Below are 19,226 nucleotides of genomic sequence, written 5' to 3' on the forward strand. Positions count from 1 at the left end.
CGGGGAGCGGCTGCGAGGCTCCGGGCCCGTCGAGCAGCTCCTGGGTGGAGCGGTCGGTCTGTCTCCTTCGAAGCCGAGCCTTGAGGACTGCTTTATCGGAAAGGTTGATAAACGTTCTCTGAAGTACCCGATTCGTGTCCAAAAAAAGGTCATTATCAGACGCGAACCAGCTTTGCTTTTTCCTTACTATAATACACACTAGTGCAGGTTTTAGAAAAAATATTTTTTCCTGGGAGAACTTGATGATAAACTGCAGTTGTGTGCCGAGCTTAGACAGCTGCCCCAAAGATGAGGGCAGCTGTGATGAACTCGCACTTCTCACTGCAAATAACACCCATCCTTTACTGTGCCACTCCTGATCTGTGGCGTTTTTCTCTATCTGAGATGAAAAACTGAAAACTTAGTAGATAGCATTATAAAGACAGAAGTGCAATAACTGCTCTGTTAGAAGAAGGTATTGGCAACCTTCACCTTAAGTAAACGATCCATTTTCTTCATAGGTAACCCACGTTGCCGTGATGCCGGTGTTTTGTTTTCAAAGCTCTACAGCCACCGCTACAGATCAGAAGGCTGTTTCATGATGAGAAAAAAAATCACTTCTGGGTACCTGACCCCGCAGTCACAGAGGATTTCAGGAGCTGAGGTGTAAGTCCCTAAAACCAGGCACAACAGAGCAGGTTGGCTTCCATCTCACACCTTGGGAAAGGCTGTTATTGCTCAGTGTGAATCAAAAGGGGGTGCACCTTACAAAGCCATTCTGCATTTCCATTACAAACTTTTATTTTAAGAATGAATCATTTGTCCACTAAAGTTTACCTTTGCCATACCAATACTTTGTCCTTAGAAGTAGTAAAAATGGTACTACAATTTCAGGGGGAAAAAAAGAACTTACACATGAAAAAGCTCAGATACGTTCTGCTAAGTAGGATTCCATCCTTCCACTGCAAAGAGAGTACCTTTCCAAATGCAGTATGGACCAAAAAATAATTATAATAATAAATAAAAACTAATGCTCCAAAGGCTCATGGAATTGAGATTAAAGAGCCTTGAACAGCTGTTTAACACCAGAATACTGATTGAAAAAATTAACATTCTTTTTCCATATTTGAAAAGTACAGTTATCTTGTCCATTACCTGCAACCATGACATAGCTGCCATAAAATACCACAGCAGTACCTTCCACAGGTACAGCCACTGCACACATACTTCTGACTTTCCTATGCTTTAAAGAGCTGTGCAGTAAGACACACACCAAGATGCATGTAAAGCATGCAACAGAGATGGTCTGATTTTTGGGTGGTACTGTGTGGAGCTGGGAGTCAGGCTCAATGATGGGTCCCTTGCAGGTCACTTCCAACTGAAAATATGAACAGATGCTGCCCACAGAGATTCACTGGCATATGGATGAAAAGTAGGCACCCCAATTTAACTATTTATCTATTTATTTATTTTACTAAACGCTATCTGAAAGAAACCACATGGTCTAGAGGTAACATGCCATTTGTCTCTTGCTAAACATGGTACAAAGATCAATTTGGACTCAGGTACAGTGCTATTTAAAGTAAACCATAGTGAACGTGAGCCTTAGATCAAGGATGTCATTGAGGGGTTTCAGCCGTCAAGACAGTACACTGTTTACATGACTAACATAGGGAAAGTGCAGTCCACACTGAGAAGGAAGAAATGAAAAGTCATCCATGTGGTTAATTACAATTAAGACACCAACACAATGAGACCCCGGTTAAATACACATATAGCAGAATGAGCAATTAGTATGTGCTGTAGAGGTAAAGCTCTGCAGCAAACCAAACTGAAGTTGCAGTGCAGCGTAGCAGGAAACTCAAAAGTGCCCTCTCCTCTGCGTGCCTCACCTGTGTGGCAGCTATGGGGATAGCGTGCCCCAGAGAACCAGGAGAACAGATCGTGTGCTTGAAGGTAACTGGACCTCCTGGTACAGCTTAGGGAAGGATCACATCATGTAGTTGGTTTTTAAGCTCAGGGAAAACTACCTCAGGCGTATCACTTATGAAAGGAAATAAATGAGAGCAAACCACAGAAGTGAGAACTGAGCTATGCAAGAGTAGTTCTATCCCGGCCTTTTTTGAGGAAGTTATTCAATGTTTCACTGTAAAAATTGAAATAAAACAAGTCAAACCACTTGCAACATAAGGAGTTATCAACGGCCAACGTTTTGCAGACAGTTTGTCACTTCAGCTGCAGCTGAGACAGGGCTTCTACTGCAAACAACTTCCAGCTCAAAGCAAAACAGTTTGCAAAGCTAACGCTGAACAAATGCAAAGAGTTTCTGTGTTGAGGCAAAAGCTTGGGCTCAACAGTTCCCAGGCTTACAGAAAGGTCCCAGAAATGTCAACGTGTATTTTTTTTCTAAATCTCCAAGGAAGGCAGGCCTCCCAGAGGCACCGCACCAGCACTGGTGGTTGTTGGGGGTAGAAACAAAAAAAGAACAAGCAAATGGGCCTGATAGAAATGCTTCAGGTGGGGTAAAGGAAGCAGACAGAACTGAACTGCAATGGACTTCACATGCCCAGCTTTTTTCAACTCTAAGAAACGTACCCAGTTCAGATCTGTGCTCCCTTCCTTCCCACCAAACTTTGTTTGACTTAAGCAAGTCAAACAAAGAGACTTTGTTCAATGCCGGCAGAGCTCTGACAGATTGCAGCAAGATAAGCACAGCAGAGGGCGCAGCTGAAGCGCCGAGACAAATTCATGTCATAAAACTGCAGCGGGTAAGAGACGCCTCACTGCTTTCTCCGGATCTCTGCAGCAGGACCTTATGAAACACCCGGGCAGGAATCCCCTATCGACCTTGCCAACCAGTTGGCAAACCAGTTTGAGTCAGAAGCCCCTCAGCAGCTGCTCCGCAGCTAAACACACTGATCTTGCCAGTCAGGAGGCAGCACAGGTGTTGCACACTTGGGTTGTTTCTCGTATCTCTGACCAAGTTGTGAGAAATGAGCAGCAGAGTGTGAAACGTTCTCCTCCCACAGCACGCACACAGCAGCTACGCTGACAGAGCAGGAGGGGAACACGGCGTTATATTCCTTACTGAGGAATGCTCACGCGCTGTGTAAGTGGTGTGATAATTAAATTGTTACTCACATTGACAAGTGGGTGGAAGAGGCTGAAAACCTCTGATGCAGTTTGCCACAGGCAATTATAGATTTACTAGCGATGCATCTGTCACACAGAAAGATGGGCTTGGACTCAAGTATCTGCAATAGCTCAACTTTAACCCACTTCCCAGAAGTAAAATGGAATGAGCAGACTGCTGTGCATCCACAGCACAGCACAGACCCACCTCCAACCTACCGCATGGGAACAGCTGTACAATTTCACATACTCAAGTATTCATCCAAGCAAGAACTTGTAGACGTTAATCCTTATCCAAAGATCTGGGAATTTCCGCCCTAGAAATTCTGACATTACAACCCAGTTATGTAGAACTTGCAAGGCCTCAAGTTCTGCCATCTGCCATCTCACTTGGTCACTGCACAACAAAAGGATCATTGGCTCAGCAGAGGTGATCTGACAGCAGAAGCAAGTAAATACCTAATCGCTCCCTTCACTAAGCATCTGTCACTCACAAGGACTGACCCACCTGCCTGCCTATTTAAATTTTCCTCTCAAGCTCACAACTGACAGTAATTTGTCTTAACAAACCTGGGAACCGACAGTGAAAAACTGAACCTTGTGTCCTATGGTACCAGCCCTATTTCACTATCAGCCACGTGTGAAACAAGTTGGTAGTGTTTAGACCTCTCCACATAGAGGGAAGATGATAAGGAAGAATGGAGGGGAAAAAAAGGAAACAAAAGGTAACTTCTACTAGCAACACGTTTTGGAATGACCAACATTTGTTGTGCCAATCCCACTCCTAGGAGAAACCCATGCACCTGGCACCCCACCACAGTCTTAAGCTCTTAAATTCTTCAGAAATGAACTTTTGCTGGAGAAACCTGAAGGCATGCCAGGGGTCTGTGTTCCTTCTGCTTCCTGCAGAAGCCTGTAGGAAACAGCAGTCAGCAGGGACATGCACAAAGGACAAGACACAAAGACAACTGGATTTTTTTCCCCAAAGACATTTTATTAGAGAAAAATCAAAAAAATTCCCCAACCAGTCATTACAAGGTCAATCCGTATAAGCCCCCCCACATCTGTTCCCCATAACCACACCAGCACAGTGAGGATCAATGTGCAGCACTACAGTGATGATACCATAACAGTCACCTGGGGAACTTAAGCCTTCACCACCATTTCTGAGAGAAAGGTATTTTTGTATTCTGATGAGGATGGGGAGAGGATGTCATAACAGATAAGACAGGGAAAGCCCCTTGCGTGGACTGTCTTTTCAACTTGTATAAAAACAAAAATCAAAAATCCTTAACAGATCTACAGGCTTCAAACTGTAAGACCTAAAGCTACCTTCAAATGACTTGTAATTCAGTCCTGTGGCATCACTGTTCTGCACTGTAACAGCTCTCAAAAGTGTACAAGGATAGCATGGATGCAAAGGGAGGGGAGTGGACTTGGATCCTTAATATAGCTTTATAAAAAAAATAAAAATTAAAAGCAGTATAAGCACTTGCCAGTAGAACAAACTACTCCAGGATCTCAGCAATGGCAAAGAAGAGACAAAGCAGTAACTTATTTAGATGACTGTATGTCCTCTTTTCACCTTCTTTCCCATAGCTTCGCCCTGGACAACCGTTTCCCTCCTGGTAATAGATCAGATTCCAATTAGAAATCATGAATGCTTTTTTTTTTTTTCTTTTTTTCTTTTTAAAACGTGGTAGGCTGGGCCCAGGACTGCAGTAACCTTTTCCCATGTCAGAAGGGTCGAGGCACCTGAGACCAGAAAGCTGTGCTGCCAAACCATTTGCTCTGAAGAAATGCAGAGAAGGCTTAAGAATTTTAATCACTGCCTAAAAACTGCAGCATGCGAGCCCAAGAAGTTAACCTGTCTGTTTTTCCTCAGCTTTGCTTATTCAACACAACTGCATCTGGACAGCTGAGAAACAATGAATGGCTGTTTGCTCTCACTGCGGTACCGCACAGAGTAACAGTTTGGTGGAGGGCACAGATCAGACAGCCCTCAGATGTAGCATCAACGTGTTCCTACTCTGCACTGCTTTTCAAGTTCATTCACGTCCTTCCAACAACTCCTCTGCCAACTTGCAAAGCAACCCTTGCATCCTCAGACCTCAAAGTAGGGTACAGGCCTTTGTGCCGCACAAGGCACAGTGACAGCAGCCCACCTTGCTTTGATGTCTCAGAAAACGAGGTTCAGCCACCTGCCTGCTGAATAAATGTTACACTGTTAGATGAGAAAAGTCTCCTGCTCAATTAAAAATCAAGTTTCTTAGCATAACCTGCTCCAATTTGCTCTGTGACTGTATCTAACTGAGGCCTCTTCTCTGCACAAAAGGTCACCAATGACCACAGCTTTCAGAAAAACTGCTGCATCATTTTGGAACAAGAGAGGCAAATCCAACAAGAGCACATGAAATAAGGGGGCCAAGGCTGGACAGCCAATTTAAGCAAAGCAGGCTTCTCCTTCCCAAGCTCAAACATATTACCAAACCCTCCTTCCAAGGCTCTCCCTTCCTCCACACTGAATCATCATATGCTTAAGCGCCTTGAGCCATCAGCATAAAAACTCCAGCTCCCACAGGGAGAAACACCGAGGTCCACGACAGGGACCAAGCCTTGGACCTTCCTCCAACCTCAGCCCCTGCTGGAATGATGAACCTATTATCTTGCACTCACCTTTATTCGCACGAGGCTTAGATCTCAGCTGATCAGAACGGGGAATCCCCAGCACTGCCCTGGTGCTAGCTGCACAGCACCTAATGCTGGATCAGGTGCCTCAAAGTAACATTACAGTCACAGACAGATGGGAGACATCATCAAGCCAAGATTATAAGAGGAGAACAGGCAGTGCAAGAGTTGGCTGCAGCTGTCATAGAAAAATCATTTTTATTTAATCGCTGACCCGGGAATCCCCAAACCCACCACAAGCTTCCCAACCCTTAATATCCAACAGGATTTCTGAAGTCCCCAGTCTTCCAATGTTTATGCTCCCCTCCCCTATTAGGGTTCAAGTTCCTGCAGAATAGCTCCAGTCAGTGGGTGTCATCTGTGAGATGGCTCTGGGAGGACATGGCTGGGTTCCAGCAGTGTCCAGCTGGGGCTGTGAAGATGGGGAGGAGGACTTGTTCCTTTACTCAATCAGTTTCTTGGCCTTGAAGAAACGACGCAGGTAGAATACCTGCCAGGTGGCCAGTCCAATGAGACAGCACATGGAGAAAATGCTGAAGTACAGAACCCGAGTGTTTGTTGATTCTGAAACACACAAAATACCATCACATGGGAGTTTGACATCATAAAATGCTCCTTAAGAGGGCAACATTCCGAGGATTTTCCCTCTCCACCTCTGAAAAACTTCAGACAAGACATCGAATGACATAAAGGCACAGTTACACAAGCACCAGCAATACTTGAGAATAAATGCAGAGGGAACAATGAGAGAGACAGTCAGAGGGACAAGGTAAAATTACGGTTAAAGGGCAACACTAAATAGTACAGAATAGTTCACATTATGAACAAAGAAAACAGAAAACAAAAGGAAAAAAAAAAAAAAAGAAGCTTTCTAAAGTGGGCCACAAAGGACTTAGGTGACTGCTTCAGAAGAAGAGAAATATCAGAGCATTTTCCTGTACTAGAAACAGAATAAGCAGAGACCACTGGTAATTGCTTGGTCTCCAAATGCTATCCTTGTCACACATTCAGTGGAAGTGAGGGTCTTAGAGCTCCAGCCCTCTAAAGGAACACGCTGTCTCTTACCATTTGTGTCCCTCATTTCCTCTTCGCGTTTCTTCATATAGGCGAAGTCATTTACAATGGACTCTGAAAGATCCTCCAGGCGTCTCAGTTCTACTTCTAGAGGCTTCAACTTCTCCACTTTAGCAATCTAGAAAACAAGACAGTCAGACAGTCACTAAGCCAAAAATGAGAACTCCCACATGAGCTTTTACTGCCAGTTTGAACCACTCCTTCTCACATACTCCAGATCTGGGGCATCTTTCCCCTTAGGGTAACAGCTCTGCGAGCCAGAAACTACCACTGCATAAAACACTATCACTTCTCCCACCTGTTCCTTAAAGCACACTTAGGTCTACCCCTCCTACTCAACGGAGAAGCACAGTACGCACACATGCACATTTCTTCCTTATTCAGCCTGAAGTTAGTTTATTCAGTTTGCTTTTGATGAGTGGGCAGAAGAGCCTGCCACATGGCTAAACCTCTAGTGAACAGAAGACCAAGATACAAGTGACTGTCACTTGCACACACGTGCAGCACAGTTATACATGCACACTGCTTATTAGCATTGAGACTCACATGCTCACAGGGCTAAATGTTGTCATGTGTACCAGAAAGTCAGGGCAGCCTGAGTCCTGACAGCAGTGGTTTGATTACATCCACAGACACCCAGGGCTTTTGTAGTTTTACTGTTAACCTCAAGGCCAGCAGTGCAGAGCCACTCTGAGCAGAGATCACACAGCCACAATGTACTCCACCAGATGACGCTGTTGGAATATGTATGAGATGGGTTCCCCTTAAGCCAGCTTAAAAAATTAAAAAGCTTCCCTTCATAAAAGCTGGTTTTATGGGACATCATTTTTGTGCAGATCATGCAAACTGCAAGTTACAGGCTTGTATCTAAGAGAAAAATCAACAGGAAATTCAATTAGCACAGTCCACAACAGTAACTGTTTGAAGTTGAATGTATAAGCTCAATTTTGTCCCAGTCGAGGCCATCACTGGACTAAACCTTAGGTAAAGTTGGTGACACAAGCACAGCACAAAGGGAAGCTAACTGCAGATCCTGCCACTATTACAATGTATGTTTTGGATAACACTGTTTTTTGTGTAGAATTTGTCACTACTTATGAATGCCCCCACCAGGAACGACAGACACCATGTCATAACATCACACAGTGCAAGAAAGACACGCGACAGAAAATGAATGGTGCATGTTTGGGTCAGACTGGCTCTGAAGCACTGGTCTCACCACCGTGACTCAGGAACGAGGCCAGGATGGCATCTCCCCGTGGTCCAGACACTCTCAGGCAGCCAATAGATGGCGCTCGGGGAGCGGGCATCCCAAAACGTTGCCGCTGGAAACAGTCCCAGGTTTCAGAACCGACCTGAAGAGGCACTCACGACCAGGACACTGCTAGCTAATCAAACACTTCACTGAAGGGTCTTCACGTGACACACGGAACTTGGGACGCAGGAGGCCCTCAAGCAGTCATCTGAGTATTTTTATGCTGAGGTGAGCTTTGTATTACAGTTCTGCCAACACAGCAGAATCAATTTGGAGTGCATGTATGAGGAGGTAGTGGGAAATGGTAGATTAAAATCTTTCTAATCCTCCTGTCTTCAAGTCAAGAGGCTGTACGGATGAAACTCTGGGGCCTGGATTCATACTTGTTAGCAGAGCTTTGCTGAAGAATCAGCACTAGCAGAAATATGCCTATGGCCTGCACTCTGCTGTAGCATGCACAAGGAAGGCCCCAGGCACCACTGCTGACAAAGTCACTAGCAGACCAGCTCCATTATCCTCCCAGATGGTGCTCTTTCATATTCACAGAAGGCTAGAAAAGTCCACTGGGAGAAACTTGGGCTTGCTTGCTCCATTCTGCACTCCCTTCAGCTACTCTTAATACGTATAGGTAGAAACACTGGATAGCTAATTTCAGTACTCTCAGATAGAAACTTTCTTGTCTCTAGTGCAGCCAACGTGCACAGCTGCTCCAAGAGTTTGTAAGAAGCCCCCCAGGCCTCGTGGCACAGGGGAACAGTGAAACACCATCCTGGAAGGCACAAGAACATCTGGGCCAGCGTAACAACTGAGGCAACAAGGCCACTGAGCTTCTCAGTGAGGCCTCTTAAATATGCAAAGCCTAACTCCCTAGCATAGAGAGACCATGGGCAAGAATCAACAAGTTGCAGACCTGCAAGGGAACCTCAATCCCCAAGCCTTCCTGGTGTTCTCTGAAGAGACCTTTCACTTTTTCCTACCCTCATTTCTACATACTGAATGGAGAAAACCACATTTCCCTACCTCAGAGAACTAAGGTGCTGGCAATGCCATGCAGCAGGTCATTAAGATTTCCTAGCCTTAACATCACCAAGTTGCTTTGCCCCAAGAGTATCTGCAGCTATGAAAGCTTATGAAGCCAGACTGAGACACTATCCCTTCTCCCACTGCCTATGTCCACGCACAAGCAGGTCAGCATCACTGACCTTCAATCAACACTCTTCATCAATTCCTTAGCAGTTCAGCAAAGGGAACTGAAAGGGAGGGCAGATCACTGATGCAAGGACACAAACATCAAAAAAAGGACACAAACAAGAGGCCCAAAAAAGACAGCAATCCCAGGACAGAACTCTGGGCAACAGTCCTCCCCGAGACCTTGCAACACCCAAAGGTCCTCAAAAAAATCAAGAATGCCTGCTAGCAATGTCTGCAATCAAGTGGGGCTGCAAGTCTAAATTCTTCTTTTCCCATGTTTGCCCCTGGACCTTTACCTTTGGTATAATTACACTGGAAACAAGAGTAATGCATACTTCATACTTGCTTTTACGCAAAGTTTTATCAGTACAACCAATAAGTTGTACCAAACAGGACCTTTCTGTTGAAACAATGCTTCTAGGTACACCCCTCCTCCTTAATGAGGACTACCCTAATGTACCTCAAGAGGTACCTCACACTACCCTGATGGAACTCAAGAATATGCTGCAGGGTTGATTTAGAGAGATTCTCTAAGTGCAGTCGCCAGAATCTTCCCAGTTAAACTCTCAGGGGTCACCCTGTAAGACTTCAACATCTTGTAATACTTCAACAGCTGGTTTAGCCAGGCAGTTGGCACAACGATTGCTTTGCTCTTTCCTGACCCCAAGCGGTTTTTATTCTTCATGTAGGATGGGCTCCAGCCAGGGATGAACAGCTTCTCCAAAACACAAAAGGATATAAAAACTCCTGCCCAACCATCTGAGAAGTTCATTAGTTTTCTAATTGTTCCTATATGCAGTGTCCTTTGCTAGCAGCTTTCTATTCTCAGACATCTCCCAGTCTGTTTTAAGCAGTGAGCATGGCAAACATTTGCAGGAACTTTTCTCCACTAACAACTCTAATTTTCTCAGGCACAGACTCTTCTGGAAGCTTACTGACCCCAAATTCCAGCAAGCAAAAAACATAGCAGCAGTCATCAAAACTCAGCATCCAAACCAGCCAGAGACTGTCCCAGCCACAAAGCAATTGCTATTCTGCACAGCTGCTCCTGAGTCTAAGAAAGCTATGTTCTGCTAAGATGTAAACATTTAAGTTTTTATGCCTGTTCCCAATGTCACACCTTCAAACCAAACACCCATCTCACACCAACTACTGCTCTGCCAAATACCTTCACACTGATGCACTGCCAGTTCTTACAAATGCACGAGTACCACTTCAGGGCTGTCACACCAGTACATCCTACAGCAAGGAAGGTAACGACAGTAACAAAGCAACCTGACCTTTAAGAGGATCTGATATTAACCTAAAATGCTCTCCAAGGCTGGGGCAGGGGACACTGCACGTCTCAGTATCTCATTGCTTCTAATACCTATGCCCAGAAGCTGGGTCACACTGTCCTGGCAAAAATATTCACACATTAGGCTCTGGTTTACGGAGCACCGAATGAATTTTAGCTGATGTTTGTCTTTTTTTTTTTTCCCCCCTCTCGCATACAAAGCTTCACTAGAATAGTAGGTTGCAGACAAGCTTTCATCACCGCTGGGAAAACAGCTTCCCATCATGAGCCCCAGATCTACAAATAGCACCACGTGAGTGCTGGGAAAGGGGAGTTTGAAGAGCAGGCAGCCAGGGGACATACCTCCTCGTAGTTCTTTGCTTCAACTCCATGCTTCATATCCAGAATCACGAGCTGGTCCGGCATCCTCCCTGTTCCTGGAAGCATAATGAAAGGATTCATTGTGTGAAACAGTCAGCCTGCCAGGAAATCACCAGCTCTCCCCAGTGCTGAGAAAGGACTCACAACATCCCGCCCCTCCATGTCTGCAGCTAACTGCGGAGGCAGCACAGTCCAACCTAAAAATACAGAGACTTCAGAATAAATCCTGGCTGAAGGAGAGCCTCCCAAACATAATGGGAACAAGCTGTAACCAAAAGTGCTAAGTATGCGTAGGATGCAAGTCGCTGTAAAAACTGCAAAGGATTAGAAGAGCAATACCAGCTGCTATGAGACGGCCTGGCTGAAGGCAAGTCACTGGGGGACTGATATTCAACTGGGAAGCCCACGTTCTTCCTTGCAGGAAGTGTACCAATAACTTATCAAGGTTACTGGGGTTGTAAATGATTTTACATTTAGACCGGAAGGAAGAAAGCTTCCATAATTGAGGAACGTGGCATATGAGGACTGCTGACCTCCTCATGCTACAGCATCGCAGAAATTAGGGCAGCATCTCTTCCAAAACGTCTTTGTTCAGGGAATTCAGGGAATGAACTGACCAGATGTCTTAAGATCCACACTGCTAATGCAAATCTCAAGATGCCAGGAGACTAACAAAGGTTGCAGTCAACAGCACAACAGGTTAACTTGTTAACTTTTAGGGCTGTGGAAGCCTATATCTAATAGCTTTTTTGTTTGTTTTCAATGGCTACAAACTATCATATCTGGGAATACTCACAAGAAAGAAAAAAAAAAAAAAGGCTATGTATTCAAGATACTCTAAAGAATGTAGCACATCAGCTGACCTGAGTATCATATTCCACTATACCACCCACCAAGGAAATGTCTGTACATAACACATTCCTAAATCCCAGCACTCTGAGGTATATGGATGTCCTCAGCTAGCTGCCAGAACAGCACAACGTTTGAATTCATTCACACTACAAACTTCAGAGCCTTTATCCAGGAGCATGTCCAATACTCACACTGCCTGAGGTGACTGCCAGGTGGACAATCTCTCGGTTCACAAACAAATTCAAAGTAGAGGTTACACAAGGTCACTCCAGTCAGAGCTAGGAATGTATTCCAGACCTTCAATAGGGCACCTCTAAGTTTTTTCTCTACTCACTAAACAGCTCTTCCAACAACAGAGTGGAATCACCTCCATGTTCTACTGCTACCAGCACATGGAATAATCTCCTAGCAACACGGCCCATATCAACTACAAACTATTAGATTTCCTAGGTTTCCCAAGTTCCTAGGTTTCCTCAAACTCAGCTGTTTGAGGAGTCTAATGGATAAACTAGGATTAGGATGGAACTCCTTGGTTTTCTTATACAAGGTCAGATACCGCAAGAATAAACTTAAAACCCAGCACTGCTCTTTAACAGACACGTCGACTACAACCACCCAGTGCTCCTTTCTCCAGCCAACAAGCTTTGAGCACCTACACCTTATATCAGCATGCCTGGAGACTGGTGGACAGGGTGGCCAACAGTAGCTGCAGAAAAGAAATGCAAAACACAGTTTCGGTGAGAGGTTTTTTCTATGTTTAAATTACAGCAACTCGGGGGGACAGCTGGAGCTTCCAGGAAGGAACAGGAAAAGATGAAAAGGCCAGCAAACACGAAAACAGAACTGGAAGGATTCAGTTGTCAGGCTGGAAGGGAGAGATGCCAGGAGGCAGAAAGAAAGCATTAAAAATGAGAGCTTCTGGGTGCAAAGGGGCGGAAAGCAGACGTTCTGCATGAGGTTAACATTGTTGGGGATTGTCCTGGAAAAACCGAAGCTGCACTTCTAGAAGTGTTCTGAGCTTCCCTTAAGCCTGTCAGATCCTCAGTAACTCCCTGCTCCTCCTGCAGCTGGTGCTCACCAGAGCAGAGCAGATCAGCAGCAAAGGAAAAACAAATAGTAACTACCAGAGGTCTTGAACTAAACTATCCAGCTGATACCACATCTCCCACTTGTAAGTGTTCAAGAGGCCATCTCAAACGAGCACAGAGCTGTTTCCTGGCAGACAAAGGAAGTTCCTAATTTGCCAAGTCAAAGGATAAACAAGATAGTCGAACTGGATGTCAAAAATGTTTCGCAGAGAAATGGCAGAATAAATAAGTCATTAAACACAAGATTGGGAAACTGAAGATTACAGAATGAGCAGAGAATTAAAGATGGAGCAGGCCTCTTTATCCTGGGGTGTAGTGGTAGGACAAAGAGTAACAGCTTTAAACTAGAAGAGGGTAAGTTTGGATTCAAGAAGCACCCTAAGACCTCCTGCACTCTCATAACATGTACCTTCTACACAGCATCTCCTTCTCACTTCTTCTTCCTTATTTCTGTGGTTAAGGATTGAGAAATCCCAGTTGCTTAGATCCTTCAGGGCCCAACGGCTCCAGGCTTCCTCTACCAACAGTTCTCCTCTGCCAGCACTCCACCAACATCCTCCTTAGCTGGAGCACTAAAAGTCCTGATTGCCTACTTGAAGAAACCATGAAAAAACAAAACTTTTTGAAGAGAAACACGGGGAGAAAAAAGATCTCAGTCAGTTTTCTCATTCCCCTGCCTGCATTATAGAGGAACGAGGCACCTCTTGCTACATGGCTACTTCTTCCTAATCGACCTAATCAAGTCCTGCAGATGATCAGGCCTCACGGTGCCACCACACTTACTTCAACATTTTTGTGATACCCAACACAGGTATGGAAATCAGAAGATCTCCATCATGCAGTATGTATCATTAGCAAGGATTATGCCCCCCCAAAAAAAAAGAAACTGGTAGCTCAAAGGGACCTAAAGAGAAAACCTTCAGAAGAGGATCCAGCTGCTGAATTGAACAGCTCTAGATTTTGGCACTTTGATCCCCCACTGGTCACCAAGTAAAGCTGGACTTAGAAATATTTTTCCTCATTGGTACCAAAAGCTTTAATATAAGCTTTCAACAAGACAGGGCAGCCAAGGAACAAACCTTTGATAGAATCAAAAGAGCTGTTAAGAAGCTCAGTCTAGGCAAGAAACCCCTGGTCACAAGCACTGAAAGTCTAGACACAGCTAAAGAAAGAAACCTTTCCCACTTCATTATTGTGTGACCACACAGAAGCTAGAAAGGATTTATTGGACTGTCTGGAGACCTCCCAAACACCCAGGTGTTGGACAGTACATAGCAGGAGTGACTCTCCCATATGAGTCACTAGCACCTGCATGTCTTGATGTGTTAAGGAACACTGAGAAGCCCTACCTTTGCAGTGAAATAAAAGCAAAACCCTGAGCACTTAGAGTCACCATTTCATCTGAAAAACACGATAGAAGAGGTGCTACAAGCCAGATGTCTCTTAATAAAAGATACCTGTCTTTATCTGACAAGTTCTCTTCAGCTTGCAAACTATTTGCATGTTATAGATGGAGCAGAAGAGCAAAACAGATGCTGCATTTGAAGAGATACGAGGAATGCTGCTAGTGACTGCTCTGTAAAGAACTTTGAGATCTTCTAAGATAAGACATGGGAGAAGTGGCTCCAGGGAGCAGAACTCCAACAGCGATGGTGAAAAGACGCAAGCACCTACAAACTTGCACATACTCAAAGCAAACCAGACTGGAGCCTATGTCAGCTGCTTTCAGCACATCTGTCCTGAAGCTGAGCCCAGCCACTCAAAGCAGCACATGCGTCACGCTCAAAGGAAACGAGCCTCAGTGCTCGTTAGGCAACCATCCCTGCAGCACAAAGGCAATACTGACGTCCTGCTCATTTCCTCTTCCCTTTACTGACCGCTCAGCAGCTATGGGTGCAAATGAAGGCCATGCTCTTTGATACACACACAGGAACTCCAGAAAACAGCTGCTAGCCTAACAGGATTGCTGCAAAGTGCACATTCTATTGAGATTACATTCCACCAAAGGAGAGGAGTGGGTCAACATGACAGAAAAACTATGTCCTGGAGATCAGGGTATTCTGCTTTGTCCTTGCTTGACTGCAGGATGGCAGGAACCATGAAAAGAACAAGAGAGGTGTGTTTTGCTCCTTGCAACCACCATTCATAGCAATTGCAGTAACCTGTGTAGGAGGAACACAATTCCCCTTTCTTTTTCCTGTTACAGAAGAAACCTGAGCACTCTACACAACAGCCACAGAGGAATACTTAACTTCCAAATGCAACACAGACAGCAGATATTCTGCACCATGGAGAATACACACAAACTCCTGAAACACAGCTTTAAAAGAAAATGTTCTGCAGACTATGCTCAGGATAACTTTACACATTCCACTAACCCAAACATCCACATCTACACCAACTTCATTAGAAGGTGAAGGCAGCCAGTGGTTCTTTCACTTACCCACAGGAAGCTTGCTCTCAAAGCAGGCCTCAAACATGTCATAGTCTTCAGTGGTAAAGGCAAACTTGCCCTTAGTGGCATCCTCTTTAGCATACAGGATGTGCCCCGCTGAGTCAGTTATCTGTAAAAGAGATAATAAGAGTAAGGAATGCAGTTTTTCACTGCCATAGGCTCACACTACAGAGTTTTGGCAGCGTAAGAAGTAAAAGACATCTCCTAGCCTCCCTATTGGATCAGATACTTTTCTTTTTACAGTTTTCCTCCTCCCTGGCAACTACATCAAACTCTCTCCTACTCATCCTCACTGAGCTGACAAAGTCAGAGTGCCTCTCAAGTAATCACTGACTCTCACATTAAAACAAATATACAAAACAGACAAAAAGTAAAAGAAAACAGAACAGAAAAAGAAAACCAACCCAAAACTGAAAGCCACACTAATTTCTTTTCCTCTTATGACAGCTGAATACAGACTACATTTAGGAACTCTAGATGTATGAAGTGTCAACTACTGCCTTCTTTCTGCAAATAAAATTTATAAATTCCCGTAGTAACAAATACAGAGAAGTCTTATGGTACAAAAAAAGACTAATTTCCCACAGGATGAGATGGAGAAAGGCACATCTATTTCTCCAGAAATGAATGATCAGTGCAGCCCTGAGTTACGCAAGGTCTGAGTGCCAACATCCACAACAGTCAGTTCAGAGGACAATTCAGACTGCACAGACAGAATAATGACTGCTTTGCACCACATCTATGAAACTACTAAGAATAGGTAAAAACAGCGCGTCTATAAAAATGCTTCAACCAAGAGTAAAAAAAAAAGACACACATTACGTGGCACAGGCTTGAGAATTACTGTGCCCAATGAGGAGGTCCAATCAGATGAAATACATTGACCAACAAGTTGGGTGAAAAAAAAAAAAAAAAGAAGGTATTACAAAACCGTGTGAAAATCAACAGCATGCTTTCCACTGGAATGTATCCCAGTTTCCCTCAACAGATACGTTTGAAAAGCTTGGAACTAATTTCAAAAGCACAGAATACAGAGGTACACAAAGTATTCTGTGTACAAGGAGGATAGGTTGGCCATTTTCTTTCCCTCCACCTTAAACAGAAAAACATCTGTGCAATCTAACAACTTGTTTCCCCATGAGAAATAAAACAAAACATACAGAAAAGCTACATACCTAACACAATTTTTGGGAAACACTCCAGTTTTCCTACCCGAGCATCCAATTAACTCCCCAGAGGACACCACTAAGGCCTACCTCCTACTAAGATTCGGAACCTTCTGATAACGAGAGCTGCTACACTAGACAAAAGAAATAATAAACCCTCAAGCCTTCAGGTGTAAGACAGTAGGAAAAAACTTCCTTTACATAGAGTACTTCATAATTGCCTGTTACAGGTTTTGTTGTGGCTTCCCCTGCACCATGTGGTATTTGTCAGCATCTGAGAACAACACAGAGCACTGCTGCGGTGTAGCACTGCAGTTCCTTTCCAGAGCTCTACCCGTACTGAAGCAGCATGCAGATACACATCCGCCCAACACAGGCAGGCACAGGCAGCTGTGCTGCTGTTCTCCCTGCAGCCGGTCACAGACTGTATCCTGCTTGGAAGCCACCAAACTACTGGAAGCATTTAGCTCAAGCGAGCAGGTTCTTCTGCAGTGCAGGACTGCCTGCATTTGGTCGTGGCAAAAGAGCTTAGATGCTGGTCACTGCACACCGTTCAGCAGTGTAGTCCTGATTAACCAAGATACTGATGGTGTATCTGGGCTGATATCGTATCGTCTGCACAGTGGGTTCTCAGTCCCAAGAATGGCGACAAGGACACAGTAAAGAAAGCTTTCAGAAGACCCCATTATGTTGCTCCCTTGGGGCTTTCCATAGACCAGAGCTAATCTTTAGCTAGAGGATATCGTGCAGCTTAATCAGTTTCTGTCCTTTATAGGTCTAGCAGCACCCTGCTCATAAAAAGGATTTCAGACAGCCAAAGCTCTGCTATCTGCTTCCATCAAATTGAATGCTGTTACCCAAATCAGCCAAATGTCCATTCATCTGGGCCCGCGGGGGTGGGAGAAGCTGCTAATAGCCCAGCCAGAACACTTGAGGGGGAGAGGCTGTCCTGAAAAGGATTGTTCATGATATTCAAACGTTATTTACAGTAACACAACCCTCCACAGACATGGCATTGTTCGCCCTTGACAAACAGCCCAGCAATTCCCCAAGCCACCAGTCCCAACAATGGCACTGACGCACGTGACCGGGCCTGAGCAAGACGTCAGCCACCCATGGGCCTCCCTCCTGGAGCCAGCTGGCAGATTGCGCAGATTCCTCCCAAACAGAGGGTGCCACTGTTAGTGTTGGAGCATCACAAACACAAAGCTCAGCCCATGAACAGGAACCATACCGAACACAGCCAAAATTAACTACCAGCCGCCTACGCTCCATGGCCAATCCAGGGATTGCAGCCAGCTGTCTATTATGGGGGGAGCAAGACCACCTGCAGGTACGATGCCCACAACTAACCTTCCCACAGAAAAAAAGACCCAAAGAAAAAGCAGGATGCACCTAGCCCAGGGGCTGCAGCACTTCCAGCAGGTCCAGCGGCTGGGAGCCATCACATACCTGAGCCATAAGAAGGGGAGAAGGAATAGCATGGACTCATTTCTCTTTTGTAGCTTTTTGGAATACTACAGGACATTTATTTATTTTACATCAAATTGATTTTAGAGCTCCTTCTGTGAGCACTCCTGTTTGGATAACTGCTTCAGCAGCAAAGCCCGACTCCAGAATGGGATTTACTGCCTTGCCACCTGCTAAGACCACTATAAAAAAAGGCAAGGTTTGGAGGAGATGCAGCTATAGCAGTACAACAGGCAATGAGGGTTCCTGACAAGAGAGGCAGGCATATTGCACTAAAGTGGAAATACATACACCTTAGCAGGCAAACATTAGAGCAAGACTGTAAAGCATTATGTATGTAAGCTGTATGTCCGTCTATACACAGACAAATTTCCTCTTACAAATGATGTAAGATAGCAGAAAAAAATATATTAAAAAAGAAAAAGGCTTCCAGAGCAGCGTGCTCTGTCCTTAATCAAACACAGCAGCCAACCTCACAATGCCTCCAAGCATCTGAGTGCAGTGCTGGAGAGGCAGCCTGGTTTCAGCAGCTCTTCTTCTCTCACCGTGTAACACAGCCACTTCTGGGCCCTGAACAGCCCACCCCATCAGCAAGTGCTGTGTGGTAACTTCTGAAGGCTGTGGGAGCTTTGACAAAGACGAAAGGCACACAGAGAGCTGTTAACAACTGATGACGGCGCAGCAGGCCTTACATAACTAGCTGGGAAATCTGAAGAAATGCAGGTTGTAGGCAGAAATACTCGAGGTGTGTTTTAATAGCTGCTCGTCACATCGACAGGAACATTCTCAACGCTGTTCAGCCTTCCCCTGCGCCGCAGAAAGGTGCATTAGGCCGTACCCTGATAGCTCCTTCTGCCGTGCCAGCGGCGGAAAGCGAGAGTACGTCACTAAGCCCCGTGAGCCGCCCGGCTAAGCTCAGCACGACTGCACAAGGGGCGTTCCAGACCCCCTCCCCACTGCTCCCTGCCCACGCCGCACAGCACGAGGCAGCTCCGCGAGAGCCACGTCACCGCGGTCCTTCCCCCCGCCCGGTGCCAATCAGCGTCGGCCCGGCGCAGCGCACGGCCCCGCACCGCGGGCCGGGCCGGGCCCCGCTCACCCCGGGAGCGGCCCCACGCACGGGGCGCCGTCCGGACGCAGCCTCCCCGCCGCCCCGCTCCGGTGCGTCAGCGCGGCCCAGCCCGGCCCGGCCCGGCCCGGCCCGGCGCAGCGGGGCGGG

General features: G+C 45.6%; 1 protein-coding gene and 1 long non-coding RNA gene across 2 annotated transcripts in view; one reads left to right on the forward strand and one right to left on the reverse strand.

Moving 5' to 3' along the window:
* The first annotated feature begins 13 nt into the window (after nucleotides 1-13).
* On the forward strand, nucleotides 14-5,377 carry LOC122157835. The gene is made up of 3 exons (XR_006168031.1): nucleotides 14-148; nucleotides 501-645; nucleotides 1,347-5,377. It is a non-coding gene; the product is annotated as an uncharacterized LOC122157835 (long non-coding RNA).
* A 561-nt stretch (nucleotides 5,378-5,938) lies between these two features.
* Nucleotides 5,939-19,226, reverse strand: part of TMED10 (transmembrane p24 trafficking protein 10) — a 13,626-nt gene continuing 338 nt past the window's right edge. Inside the window, exons 2-5 of the mRNA XM_042814003.1 lie at nucleotides 15,360-15,480; nucleotides 10,959-11,032; nucleotides 6,865-6,991; nucleotides 5,939-6,363 (exon numbers count right to left, since the gene is read on the reverse strand). Of these exons, the coding sequence (XP_042669937.1) occupies nucleotides 6,242-6,363; nucleotides 6,865-6,991; nucleotides 10,959-11,032; nucleotides 15,360-15,480 (444 nt within the window). The 3' untranslated portion in view covers nucleotides 5,939-6,241. The remainder of the gene's footprint in view (nucleotides 6,364-6,864; nucleotides 6,992-10,958; nucleotides 11,033-15,359; nucleotides 15,481-19,226) is intronic.

This window comes from Centrocercus urophasianus, unplaced genomic scaffold, assembly GCF_019232065.1.
Source record: "Centrocercus urophasianus isolate 14NV4802_14NV808 unplaced genomic scaffold, USGS_Curo_1.0 seq_14, whole genome shotgun sequence".
NCBI lineage: Eukaryota > Metazoa > Chordata > Aves > Galliformes > Phasianidae > Centrocercus > Centrocercus urophasianus.